Source organism: Balaenoptera ricei, chromosome 10, assembly GCF_028023285.1.
Source record: "Balaenoptera ricei isolate mBalRic1 chromosome 10, mBalRic1.hap2, whole genome shotgun sequence".
NCBI classification, from domain to species: domain Eukaryota; kingdom Metazoa; phylum Chordata; class Mammalia; order Artiodactyla; family Balaenopteridae; genus Balaenoptera; species Balaenoptera ricei.
In genome coordinates this window covers 68,070,506-68,084,845 of record NC_082648.1, presented here as the reverse complement: position 1 = coordinate 68,084,845, position 14,340 = coordinate 68,070,506, and the positions used below count along the sequence as shown (strand labels likewise).

The following is a 14,340-nucleotide window of genomic DNA, read 5'->3' as shown; positions in this document are numbered from 1 at the left end:
TAGCTTGCTAACATGATGCATAGTAAGCATAAGTTATACTTACAAGTATTGCTTTTTTGGTTTCAGAGGTCCATTGCAGATTTTGTCTTCATTGCCAGGAATCATACATGCATTATCAGCACCTATGATGTAAATTTCTTCATTGCCACTAAACTTTGTCTTTTCCTCTGTACATGGGGGATTAGGAAAGCCTTCGTTTGTAAAATATGGCCTTGGTTTATTAAAATATGCATCATACCACTTTGTTACATTTCCATCATGCTGAGCTATTTTCAGAAAAAAGAATAATGATTACAAGTAATATCCAAATGTATTTTCACATTTATAAAGGGTGTTTCTATAATTGCATGAGGAAAATCTGGATGCAACATCTGTCACTCTATGAACCACCAGGGATGATTCAGCTGATCTACCTGGATAATTAGGGAACCCTATCCATTCCCATCACACATGAATCCATAGGCATTGTGGAGAATGACTTCTCGGAGAAAAAACATTCCTCAGTCAAGGGTAACTAACTCTCTCTTTCACACCTCCAAAGAAGCTGTCAAGACTCCATCCTGCCAAAATCAAAACAATCCTACCAGCATATGGAATAAATAAATCACATAGTTTAACCATGCCTTTTAAAATTTTGGTAAAATATTTTAGGCATATATTAATGATCAGTAAAATTAATGATAATAAATTAATAATAATATTGACAATCTATTAAACTCAAAAGATGTGTAATAATCAGGAGTCAACCTTATATTACTAATTTTGAGTTGAAATGTCTTTAGCATTCAGCAGTTCACACACTGCTATTTGACAAGATAAGCTGGCATGTGATGATACCTCCTGCTTCTGCTACAAGCACCTGTACATTTTTGATTGGTCCATGGTCATCATTATAGTAACATATTGGCATTCTGATTGTAATTGTTGTTGAAGTCACAAGAAGTTTTCCCGTGGCATCATAAATAGGGGTTGGTTTGGTTTTTGGTCGTGCTGGAGCTATAAACAAAGAAGAAATATCACTACCAATTCATTTTTTGTTTCTGCAGAGAAAATCATTTTGAATTCTCCTTTCATGCAGTAATTTACAGATAAAGTGAGGACAAATATAAATAACAAGTGAAACAGATTTTTGTTTGGATACAGCAGATATTTAGCAATTATTACCTCCTAATGGTATAATTATATATTTGAGACTTGCCTAAGGTAATGGGACCCAGGTGTGATTTTTAGACATCTGGCTCCTCTTTATATATTAAAGAAATTCAAACTATATAATTTTCACAAATGCATTAACTCATACTAGTATTTTCATGTTTTATTTTTCTTTTACTTCCTTTAGCTGGTTTACCAGTTTCTATTCTAGTCATACCAGGAGCCCTGCCCTCTAACCCTGCAGTTATCCATACCAAACATCTGGATGGTATCCTCACATATTTTTCTCTATGTTCACATAATCATATAAAAATACATAAAGTCATACATAATGGATTTTTCTCACTGATATGTTTTAATGGTGCTATATTAAGTATTATAATTACCCCACATATTGTTTTTCTCACTTAAATAAGACTTGTGTAAATCTTTTCAAGTCACCAAGTTCTGGCTAACTCATTCTTCTTAATGACTATGTTGTATATCATGGTGCAACTGCATCATATTTATTCAGTCATTCATCTAGTGATGGGAATTCACTTTTCCTTCAGGTTTTGAACATTTGCTTCACTACTCAGCCTTATACATTTAGCCTTATTTACTGATCCTTTTATTTCTATGGAATATATTCCCAAGGGCAGAATTTCTGGAACAAAAGAAACATGTACTTTTAACTTTAACAGATACTGCCAGAATAATTTTCTAAAAGTGCCATGATAATTCACATTTTACCGTCAATGCATGCAAGTATCTCCAAAATCAATATTTGTAGAAGCTCCTCTTGTTTCATTTCATCTTATAGCTACATACACTAGCTGAGCATCAGTAAGATGCTTAATCAAACTTCAATTCTCATATTTATAAAATCTTTTTAAAAAGCCTCTCGACAATGCCATAAAATTGGCAATATCATTTCCATTTTATGCATGAGGAAGATGGCCTTATGCTACATAGCGGTAAGAGGGAACTATCAAGACTGGAACCAAATCTTTTTGACTCGATCCCTTAGCTCACTCCTCTGAGACATAAACGTTACGATGACATTAGATGTACAGAAGTTTATTGGGGAAAATATCTATGAGAATAAAGGGGCAGGGGCAAGAGCAGGTGGCAAGGTCACAGATCACAGGCCTGACACGTGTGAATGGGGAGAAGGAAGGAAGAGAGGATTCAGCAGGAAGGGCCTCAGGTTTCAGGGAGTTCTGAGAAACTTTGAGAGAGGCCACTGGGGAGTCCCCAAGACAAGGTTTCCAGTTAGAGGAATCCGGCATGGGACAATACTATCCAACTCGGTATTATCTGTCAAATGCAAATTTAATGACACAACTATTAATCCAGTGTCACTCCATGTCATTAATAAGATCATGCATATTACTGGAGAAAAATTCATTTCTCTAGGACCGAACCACTGCCCCTAGTACTCATATATCTTCTCTAGATAACTGGTCGTGAGTCTATCCACCCTATGTAAGGCATGGAAAGTCAGAACTAGTCATCTCTACCTGAGGATGACCAAAGTATCTGAAATGGGAAGTTTTACTAAATAAATATAATGCATCTATTGTTACCTGTATACTGAATATATGAATATGTCTGCCACTAAATAACAAAGAGAAATTAGGATGGTATGAGGTAAGCTCTTCTTTATGAAGTCATTTTCTAAAGTAGCTGATATTTTTCAGACTTTAGGAGTTTGTACATTCCAAGTACATATTTATCAACTAAAAGCAAATAACACAAATAGTATTATAGTTATATAAGCTACCCATTGATAAAAAAGTAAAATTTATCAGCTTCATCTTATAGTGATTATTTCTTATTCTTAACAATGCTTGTTTCCAGGTACTGTCCCATGGGTTTTTTCAAAGATTACCTCTTTTAATCCTCACAGCAACTTATGAGGTAGGAACTAGTATTATCTCCATTATACAGGCTTATAAGTGTTAAGAAACTTGTCCAAAGTCAAACAGGTATCAAATGGCCAATCCAGAATTCAACCTCAGCAACTTGACTCTAGACTCAGCCTAAAAGCTGGCACTTTTTAATCACTGTGCTGTGCTATGCTTACCAAAGACTGAGAAAAGCTACTTTTTGTTTCAGAGAGAGGAGCATCAGGTGGAATTCTACTAAAGGTCAATACACTTTTCTTTTTTTTAATCTCTCTGCAGGTTTTACACAGGATGTTAGAGAAGTGGCAAAACTGTGTGCATATTTTCAGTCTTGAGAAGGCACCTTGAATGACTGAATGCCCCTGAAGTCCTCTTAATAATCTTTTATGGCTTTCGTGGAATTTGGTGGGGGAGGCAGTCTCCAAATTTTTGTATATTTTCTATGGAAAAAAATCCCTGCCAATAATGAATTGATAGATCTACTTTTATAGTCAGAATCATAAAGTTATTATATGGTAGTTCAGTAAGCACTATTTGATTAACTGAAAAGAATCTGACTTTCAAAATAAATAAAGATCAGTCAAGGAATCTAATTAGAACTAGTCAAAGTCTAGTCATGGGTAATTTAAAGGAGCTTTCTTTTCAATAAAATTTTAAAAACATAAAATACAATTATAAACTTTGTCTCAGAGAAGTTTAAATTTAGCAGAAAAGAAATACAAGATAAATAGCAGTGGGCATTCTCTGTAATTAACATGGTAATTTGAATTATGATTTAGACATTTTAATTATAGCCTGATAAGCATACATTACTTATTACTTAATATATGCTTACTATATAAGCATCGTTTAAAAGCTTAACTACATCCTTAACTCTAATATAGAATACAAATTATAATTACTCTTTGATTAAGACAATAGTATTTCATGGGGAGGCAGCTCATGTACCTTTAATATCCATGGTTATTCTCATTTGAACTTTTGGCCCTGCACCAGCACTATTGATCGCATAAACCTAAAACAAAGAAACACCTTGTTATTATTTTCAAATTATTGCATGTGTATGTATAACTGATTATGGTTATATGTCATTTTAAAATGATTGCACTTTTGAAAACAATTCATATAGTCTGTTAATTATATTTTCTTGAACTCAAATTAATATATGGAGGAAGAACGTTAGCAATAAAATAGTTCTTACAACTGATATTATGGTACTAAGCCCTGAGAACAAAGGCTGAGTGACCTAAACAGCCCTATCATACAGACCAAGAATGATGTGGCTTCAATTTGAACCTTTAGGAGGAAAGAGCAGAAAAGTCACTATGTCTACACTCTCTCTTCATCTACTCTAACATCTGTTCCTTCTCTCTGTAGCTAGGTTAACTCCGGCTTTCTTTAAATCCATATTCAAGACGCTCTTTTTTTTCCTTCTCTGAGATGAAACCCTATTCCTCAGCCTCCCAGTTTTCCTGTATTAAATCATCCCCCTGAAAGTTGGCCTTTATGCCCTGCTTCACCCCTGCCCCAAAGTATCTGACGCTATACCCTGCATAATGCAGCATATACACATAAAGCATTTCTGTTTGTATCTACAGCGGGTGATTTACACAAATGTGAATCCTTTCAATTAACTTTGTGCTTAGGAAGCTGCAGACACAGGCTCTTCTTTTATTCACTTTATCTTGCTGTGTAAAAGACTGTGTTCTTGGCCAATTTCATTGTATTCAATAAACACAATTCAGAATATATCTTTATTGGAATTAATAAATTTGTTTCATACATTAGTGACCCACCCTCCACCCCCTGGATAGTTTCAGTAGTATTTTGATTGAATTAAAATACTAATATACGTGATGTGGTAGGTATACTAAATAAACCAAGCCCATAAAATGTAGCTTTAAAATATCTAAAGGAAATATTTATTGGTGCATGTAATTTTAAAAAGGAAGTATTCAAAATACAAAGTGATGTTATGAAGTGCTTAATTATTTTTATTTCTTTACAATCTAACCTTTAAGTGAGATAATAAAGTTGGGCAGTGCTTCTCAACTTGCAGTGAGCAAAGAAGTCACTTGCAAACCCTGTTAAATGGAGATCTGTAGGTTTTGATTCAGTAGGTTGGGACAGGTGCGAAAGTTACACATATCTAATAAACTCTCAGGTGTTGAGGACACTATGTTGTACTTTGCAAACAATCAGATTTGTTTTTCTTTAAATTATGAATTGGTTGTACTTTATTTCCTGTTTTTTCTTTTATTTGCAAGAGCCAAAACTGTTATAACACTTGCTACCTACCATAACTATTAATATCCTACACAGAAATTACTATTCTTATTACTTATTTTTCAGATAAGGAAACTGAGGCACAGATTTGAGGAAATTGCCCAGAAAGAAACTAGCAGAGCCAGAATTTGAACCTAGGTCAGTTCATTCCCTTAACCACCACCTTCTCTCTAATAGATCTTCTACTACGGGGGTTCATTTAATGGTACGTGCAACAAGAATCCTAGCAAGTCAGATTATATAATGAGATATAAAGTTTGCGAGGGAAACAACACTGATTATTAATGACAGTTTTCTGATATAAAGAGTTGACAGGAAGATTAGTTATGGAGCTACTTGAATGTATAGGGTGAATTCTATGTCGCTTAAAACATGATTTTCTGGGCTTCCCTGGTGGTGCAGTGGTTGAGAATCTGCCTGCCAATGCAGGGCACATGGGTTCGAGCCCTGGTCCGGGAACATCCCACATGCCGCGAAGCAACTAAGCCCGTGCACCACAACTACCGAGCCTGCGCGTCTGGAGCCTGTGCTCCGCAACAAGAGAGGCCGCGATAGTGAGAGGCCCGCGCACCGCGATGAAGAGTGGCCCCCGCTTGCCACAACTAGAGAAAGCCCTCGCACAGAAACGAAGACCCAACACAGCCGTAGATAAAAAAATAAATTTAAAAAAAGATGATTTTCTGAACTATATGACTGTTTGAAAATTCCAAGACATGCAAAAATAGTGAAAGGATGAAACAAATTGTGTATGTGTCTGTGTGTATGTATATGAACTCACATACATATTTACTTTACCAAATGGATAATTTAGAATTAAGATGTAAAATGATATTAGCTTTTAGTAATAGTTGTGTGAAATACATGTGAATTTCAATCACATAGTTATTTCTGACTTTTGCCTTTGAAATTTGTTTTTCCATTTTCCACCTATAATCACACAGAAACAGTTTTTCTTTAGGCAGAATCATCTCATTATATATATCTGCTCTTTAACTTTTATTTATCGATTTTATTTATTTATTTATTTATTTATTTATTTTGGATGCGTTGGGTCTTCATCGCTGCTCGCAGGCTTTCTCTAGTTTCGGTGAGCAGGGGTCACTGCTCTTTAACTTTTAACGTGGATTTTCTTCCTGCTTTATTTCTGGATTTCCACTACAATTGTGCAAGCTTTTTTGTTGTTTACATATTTTCACAGGACTTGCTGTATTAAAATAGGAAATCAGCAATTTTGTTTCTCCAAATTTATTTTCAGTTGGCATGTCTTAAGCGATCCCACGAAAAGATAGGAAAAATGTGTTATGTACATAAGCTGCAGTATTTTTGAATGCTGAGTTTGTAAATCAACTTTGTAAGATAGGTGAATAATTAAAAGCTATGTATTCTTACACTGATGTTGTATGTACGTCCGCCTTTTAGTCCTTCTAACATTGCAATGACAGATGTGTCCGTTTTCTGGATAATACTGAGGTTGCGAATCTGGACAGCAGTGGGATCATCTTCTCGGTAAACCAAAGCTTGATACACTTGGATATTTCCATTAGGTTGAGAAGGGGGAAGAAATGTTAACTGAAATTTTGTAACTTCATCTGGTATCTTCTGAAATGTCATGTTGTTCGGTGGGTCCTTAGGGACTGAAATGAAATATTTAGCAATTACAATTTAAAAAATATTTGTGTTCATTTTGATGTCCATATAAAACTGATTTGCTTCAAGTTTCTGTTTATAAAGAGTATTACACAGATCATTTAAGCCATTTAATTTTGAAAACAAGCAAAATGGCTGATACATTATAGAATCATTGACATCTATAAATCACAGAAACCATAACAGTGATCCAATTTATTTGCTTATTTATTTAGCCTTTTATAATATATGTATTTTTATACAGAATGCATTTCTATGATGCTCTGAACTTAAAAATAATGTAGACTCACAGGAAGTTGCAAAAATCGTGCATACTGTCCCCTGTAACCTTCCCCCAGCTTTCCTCAGTGGTGATATCTTATATAACTGTTGTTTAATATCAAACCTGGAAACAGACACTGGTACAATAATGTTGACTATAGACGTTATTCAGTTTTCACCATTTTTCATGCTTTCCTGTATCTGCATGTAGTTCTATGCAATTTAATGCCATGTGTAGATTCCTGTAACCATCACCAGAAACGAGATACAAAACTATTCCATCACCATAAAGAAACGTCCTCTTGCTCTCCCCTTAGACTTGCACTCCATGCCTCCTCACAACACTAATCAATCTCCATCTCCATAGTTTTGTCATTTGCAAAAGACAATAGCACGGTGACCTTGAGGTCCATCAGGGTTGTTGTATATATCAGTAGTTCATTCTATTTTTATTGCTGAGTAGTGTTCCATTTTATGGATGTACGAGTTTAATTTATAAAAACATTTGGGTATTTCCAGTTATTTTGTTGTTGTCATTACTAATAAGTCTTCTATTAACATTCATATACAGATAGTTGCATGGACATTAAGTTTTCAATTCTCTATGATAATTGTCCAAGAGTGTAATTGGTGGATCATGTAGTAAGTGCATTTAAAAAAAAAATTTTTTTTTAACATCTTTATTGGAGTATAATTGCTTTACAATGATGTGTTAGTTTCTGCTTTATAACAAAGTGAATCAGCTATACATATACATATATCCCCATATATCCTCCCTCTTATGTCTCCCTCTCACCCTCCCTATCCCTCCCCTCTAGGTGGTCACAAAGCACTGAGCTGATCTTGATCTCCCTGTGCTATGCGGCTGCTTCCCACTAGCTATTTTACATTTGGTAGTATATAAAAGATCACCAAATTATTTTTCCATTGTAGCTATACCCTTTTACATTCCCACTAGCAATGTATGAGAGATCTAGTATTTCTGCATCTTTTCCAACATTTGGTATTATCACTATTTTATTAAAAATTATTATTTCATCTGTTCTAGTAGATGTATAGTGATATATCACTGTGGTTTCAATTTGCATTTCCCCAATAGCTAATGGTGTTGAAAACCTATGTTATCATGAGTTTATTTGCTAGTCATATTTCCTCTCTGGTAAAATGTCTGTTCACGTTGTCAATTTTCTAATTGGATTCTTTTTAAGTGTTGAATTTTAAGATTTCTTTATGTTCTAGATATTCCAGTTTATTTTTGATAAATAAAAGTTATCCTAACATATAACTAGCTAAATATCAATAAATTATTATTTTAAAATGATACACATGAGGATAAAATTATTTATGAATAATTTTATGAAGGACTAGTTTTTGTTGTACTACATAATCAGTGTTCTTTAAATAAATGACTCATTGAATGAACATATTTTGATCACATTGAAATGGATATTCCATTCTAAATTCTAAAATTCTAAGTAAAGAATTTCCATGAAAAGGCTGTTAATATTTGGCTGTCAATGATTCAGATACTCAGATATTGTTGCAAACATCCCTAGAGATAGTGCCCTATGGCAAGCAAAAAATAAGTAAATAAATAACAGTGAGAGAAAAAAGAGAGAAAAGCAAATAAACATGTCATTGTGCCAAATATCACAGGATGAAAAAATGCATAGCTGAAATAAAGGTTAAATTGGTTCAACACACATTTTCACAACATTTGCTATTATACATTTTTATGATACATAAGAAACATATTTTTTTTCTTTTTATAAGAATTGTTTCTCTAAAATTAGGATCAGCTTTAAAGTTGAATACATGAAAGAATTATCTGAATGCTAGAAAGAATCTTCTATCCTCCAAATATCTTTCGTTTGACGTCTAAAATTCTACTCTGAGAGGTTTAGTAGAAATTTATTAAACTATGATATCCTTGGAAGAGTTACCACATTAGGATTTGCAATCAATGCTTTGTGGTGTGAATGTGAATAAGTTTAGCAGCAGCTTTCCTCACAGATAGGTAGGATGGGGGAGAAGTGCAAAAAGTATAATAAGAAAATAAGTACCTGGAATATACATGGCCACAAAATGGAAACAAGCAGAATTTTAGGGTGCTGAGGATAGGATGTACTTTTCAATTTAGAACCGTAAGTTTATAGACAACAGAGTATGTAGCATAATGAAAAGACTAACTAAAAAATATTTTACCTCCTATACTTACCTTACAGATAGCAACAAATAAACTATAGCAACACATCCCTTCATGTGCTCTTTCCAAAGATATATCTGGTGGCAAAGAACATCAGGAGTCTGAAGGAGGATGGGGCAAGCGAATTCTGGGAAGTTGACTTTCCACATTAAATTCTTATTGGTTACAATCTTATTATTCATTCAGACCCTGTTCATAGGAACTGGAGGAAATCTGTATAGATTCTGACATTTATCAAATAGATTATGTAATAAAACATGTCACTTAACTAAGTGAAGAAAACAGATATGGTAAAACATAACCTGGGTTCTAATTTTGAATTCTAGATTATTTAATAATAGAGTATTATTACTTTAATGTGCATTTAAACCATGGGAGAGAAATAATTAAAATGGAATTTAAGGTGAAGCTTTATTGGCTATAGACAGTTGGACAAAATCATCTCTTAGGCAAGGTAACTCAACTTCTGAAATAGTGTTTAAATAAATGCAAAAAAGTACAATTGGTTACCTTATTATGAACTAATTTATTTTTGTATTTACAAGTATTGACTATTCTACATAATTCCACTTTGCCTCAAAAATGTAAATACAAAGCTTTACTTTTGTCAGTCACAGTGAGTCACTGAATTTTAAACTTATATGCTTAAAAAATTTCTTTTAACACATATGCTTTGTAGGGTAAGGTGTGAGAAACTGTAAGAAAGACACCTAACTCAGTCAATTTTTAGCATGAAAAATAAACCTTACCTGATTCTAAAGTAGTAACAATCACTTCAGCACTTGACTTTCCTTCCACATGTGCAGCACTAATATTGCCAGTGAATGCAGTGATCACCACGGAATACCTTGTGAATATTTTCAAATCTTTAATTTCTATGGTTTTATTTTCTCCATTTGACTTGATTAAGGAAATATTAAATTCATCACTATCTACCTACAGGAAAAAACAGCTAACAATTAAAGGAAGCAGCACTTGAGATACAAATCACTAAAACATAATAATAGAAAGCTATGAGTGGTATATTTTTCTAGCCAAGCTTCAAAAATTCTTTTATTTACAGTCAGACGGACCTGGGAAATCCAAAGTGCTACTTTAACAGTTTACTAATTACAATTATTTCAACAATTGAAAGTAAAAGAAAAAAATCAATCACAATTAATCAGAACAAGCAGAAATCATCTCCACAGTCAATGAAATTTATACTCCAATTTTTTTTTAACATCTTTATTGGAGTATAATTGCTTTACAACGGTGTGTTAGTTTCTGCTTTATAAGAAAGTGAATCAGCTATACATATACATATATCCCCATATCTCCTCCCTCTTGCGTCTCCCTCCCACCCTCCCTATCCCACCCCTCTAGGTGGTCACAAAGCACTGAGCTGATCTCCCTGTGCTATGCGGCTGCTTCCGACTAGCTAGCTGTTTTACATTTGGTAGTGTATATATGTCCATGCCACTCTCTCACTTTGTCCCAGCTTACCCTTTCCCCTCCCCGTGTCCTCAAGTCCATTCTCTACTTCTGCGTCTTTATTCCTGTCCTGCCCCTATGTTCTTCAGAACCTTTTTTTTTTTTTTTAGATTCCATATATATGTGTTCACATACGGTATTTGTTTTTCTCTTTTTGACTTCACTCTGTATGACAGACTCTAGGTCCATCCACCTCACTGCAAATAACTCAATTTTGTTTCCTTTTATGGTTGAGTAATATTCCATTGTATATATGTGTCACATCTTCTTTATGCATTCATCTGTCGATGGACACTTAGGTTGCTCCCATGTCCTGGCTATTGTAAATAGAGCTGCAGTGAACATTGTGGTACACAACTCTTTTTGAATTATGGTTTTCTCAGGGTATATGCCCAGTAGTGGGATTGCTGGGTCATATGGTAGTTCTATTTTTAGTCTTTTAAGGAACCTCCATACTGTTCTCCATAGTGGCTGTATCAATTTACATTCCCACCAACGGTGCAAGAGGGTTCCCTTTTCTCCACACCCTCTCCAGCATTTATTGTACGTAGATTTTTTGATGATGGCCATTCTGACTGGTGTGATACCTCATAGTAGTTTTGATTTGCATTTCTCTAATGATTAGTGATGTTGAGCATTCTTTCATGTATTTGTTGGCAATCTGTATATCTTCTTTGGAGAAATGTCTATTTAGGTCTTCTGCCCATTTTTGGATTGGGTTGTTTGTTTTTTTGATATTGAGCTGCATGAGCTACTTGTAAATTTTGGAAATTAATCCTTTGTCAGTTGCTTCATTTGCAAATATTTTCTCCCATTCTGAGGGTTGTCTTTTGGTCTTGTTTATGGTTTCCTTTGCTGTGCAAAAGCCTTTAAGTTTCATTAGGTCCCATTTGTTTATTTTTATACTCCAATGTTTTATAGAAGAAAGAATATAGGTTGGTACCCAGACATCAAGGGTTCAAATCCCAACCTGGTCACTTAATAACTCCTGTAGCATTTGATAAGTCATTTATGCTCTCTGTCTTACTTTCTGTATATGTAAGATTGGGGTGATAATATCTGCTTAAAGTATTTTGATGATTTAGAAAAAACAGATCTGAAGTAGCCGGCACAGAAATTTGCAATTTTTTTTTTTTTTACCATGACCAACAAAAATGAAACACATTTTGCAACATAATTCAGGATGTGTGTGTGTGTATTCTTTATAACTGAAAATTGCTTTTCAGAAATACAACTTCTGAAATGCACTTTGACATTTTCTGTTCCTTTTAATTTTATTCCAATTCATTTTAAAAATGCTGGTCCTAATTGAAGTTTGAAAAACTGATCTAGCACCGTGCAAGGCACTAAGGAATCAATTAACATAGATGTCATAATTTTTAAATGTGTACAAATGAGTATGCTTAGGTATATTAAATATAGTTGTATAATTTATTAAAACATAGTCTGTCTTTGATGGAGAGTCTGGCCTATTCACTGTGGGGATTAAGCATAGCTAAAGTTTCTAGCACTAAACAGAAGGGCTTTTCCTGAGATGAACAACAGCAAGTTTGAAATCCTATTATGCCTGCTTCTCTCAAGTACTTGAAAGACTTAAAAACAAGTTGGATACAGTGTCCTCACTATCAAGTTCATTTTCAACTTGACCCTCTCTCATAACTTTGAAAGATGTTCTTTTGTTTAATATGTTCTTCAAATGCTCTTTTCTAAGAGCCTTTTTAACTAAAAACGATGTTGCTATGAGAAACACAGCAAAAGGCTGAAAAATATCGGATCTGCAAAAAGTCAAACAGATCGAACCAGAGCAGTGGAGGGAGGTGTTCCACTTCTAAAGTGGCAGAAAAACAAATCAATCAGTGTAGGAATCCCATTGATCGGGTGCATGCACCCACTGGTAGAAAGTGTGTATGTATTTAATTAGTTGTCAACATCTAAATATCACTTACAAATCGGGCTTTTAAAATTTCCCCTATGACTAGGCTTATATTCATGCTGGGTAACAATTATCTAGAGATGAGTGACAGGTGACTCCTCTAATGGGGCAGGGGTCTCCAATTCCTCACTGAAGCTTCATTGTGACTGTTCCTTGATGTTCCTTGCCTGACTACTATAGCTATTTCAACTCTGATTTTGTAGAGTTGAGCTGAATTCCTCAGGATTCCATAGCAACTTGGTAGCTGAGACAGGATTTACTCCCAGGTCTTTGAAGAGTCCAGACCTCTCTACACAAAGTCATGGGGCATGGTCTTATAAAGTAAAACTAAATTATTCCAATGCCTTCCATTAAAAAATGGATAACAAATAGCAAGTAGTAAAACATGAAATAACATGCATGTGATCTACTATATCTTAAAAAATATACAGTAAAATTCAAAAAGAATGCTGGGCCCTCAAATACAGCATGTGGAAAAATTCATTTTCTTTCTTCACTAAACCTACTATCATTAACTAATATTCGTCCACTTACCCAGGACTGAAACCTCAGACCTTTTTGACCCATCATTTCCCTTCAATCAGCTCCAAATTTGTTTGCTCATATTTGATCATCGATTATTATGATGAAATGTCTGCCATTTTTTTTGAAGTATGGTTGTTTTATATACATTGTCAGTAATTAGATTCTGGTTCTATTTTCCTCTCCTTTGCCTGCCCCACCTGCACTCTTCCCCACCTGGTACACCCCCATTTAATTCTTACATCCCAGAACAAATTTAACCTTCTTTGTGCAGTTTCCTCTATATATTATGTCCCCCATAACAGAAACTTTAATTATTTTGTTAGTTTATATTCCAAAAAAGACTGCATACCTCATACTCTACAATTAGCTCTTTATATTCTGGTGTCATTCTCTAGAGTGTGAGCTACTTGGAAGCAGAACTTTGTTTTCCATCTCTGTCTTGGTGAAAGAAGCTACTAAGTATTTGCTAAGTTAAAAAATAAAGGGACTGACACACAAAGGGCCACAAAATGCATTAATTTCCAGTAGAATCATCCAGGATGATATCTAAGCCCATATATCTTTATTCAAGATTGTCAATTTTTGCTTAATTTGAGTCTTTTAAGGGAAGAGTTTTATGCCCTTGCGGTTAGTATTTGGCAGAGGCCAGGCTGCAGCATAAGTCCTAAATTCAGTGACATACGTTCTTCTTTGGCCTGCGAGCCAATGACTTTTGAAGGTAGATAGTTATATATTCATGAAATGAGCTGCAGATAAACTCTATAAGGATAATGACCACGTCAGACTTGTTCACTTCTACATACCCAGCATGTACCACAATGCTGGCATTTGAATGTATTTAAAAGTGTGTTGGGAGTTTGGGATTGACATGTACACACTGCTATATTTAAAATAGATAACCAACAAGGACCTACTGCATAGCACAGGGAACTCTGTTCAATATTATGTAATAACGTAAATGGGATAAG

General features: G+C 34.4%; 1 protein-coding gene across 5 annotated transcripts in view; it reads right to left on the bottom strand.

The window, feature by feature from the left end:
* Positions 1-14,340, bottom strand: part of PTPRQ (protein tyrosine phosphatase receptor type Q) — a 280,514-nt gene that overhangs the window by 62,830 nt on the left and 203,344 nt on the right. For all 5 annotated transcript variants that reach the window (XM_059936586.1, XM_059936587.1, XM_059936583.1 and 2 more), the window contains 5 exons: positions 10,191-10,377; positions 6,717-6,961; positions 3,990-4,056; positions 838-996; positions 44-266 (listed from right to left, as the gene is read on the bottom strand). In XM_059936586.1, coding sequence (XP_059792569.1) covers positions 44-266; positions 838-996; positions 3,990-4,056; positions 6,717-6,961; positions 10,191-10,377 — 881 coding nt within the window. The remainder of the gene's footprint in view (positions 1-43; positions 267-837; positions 997-3,989; positions 4,057-6,716; positions 6,962-10,190; positions 10,378-14,340) is intronic.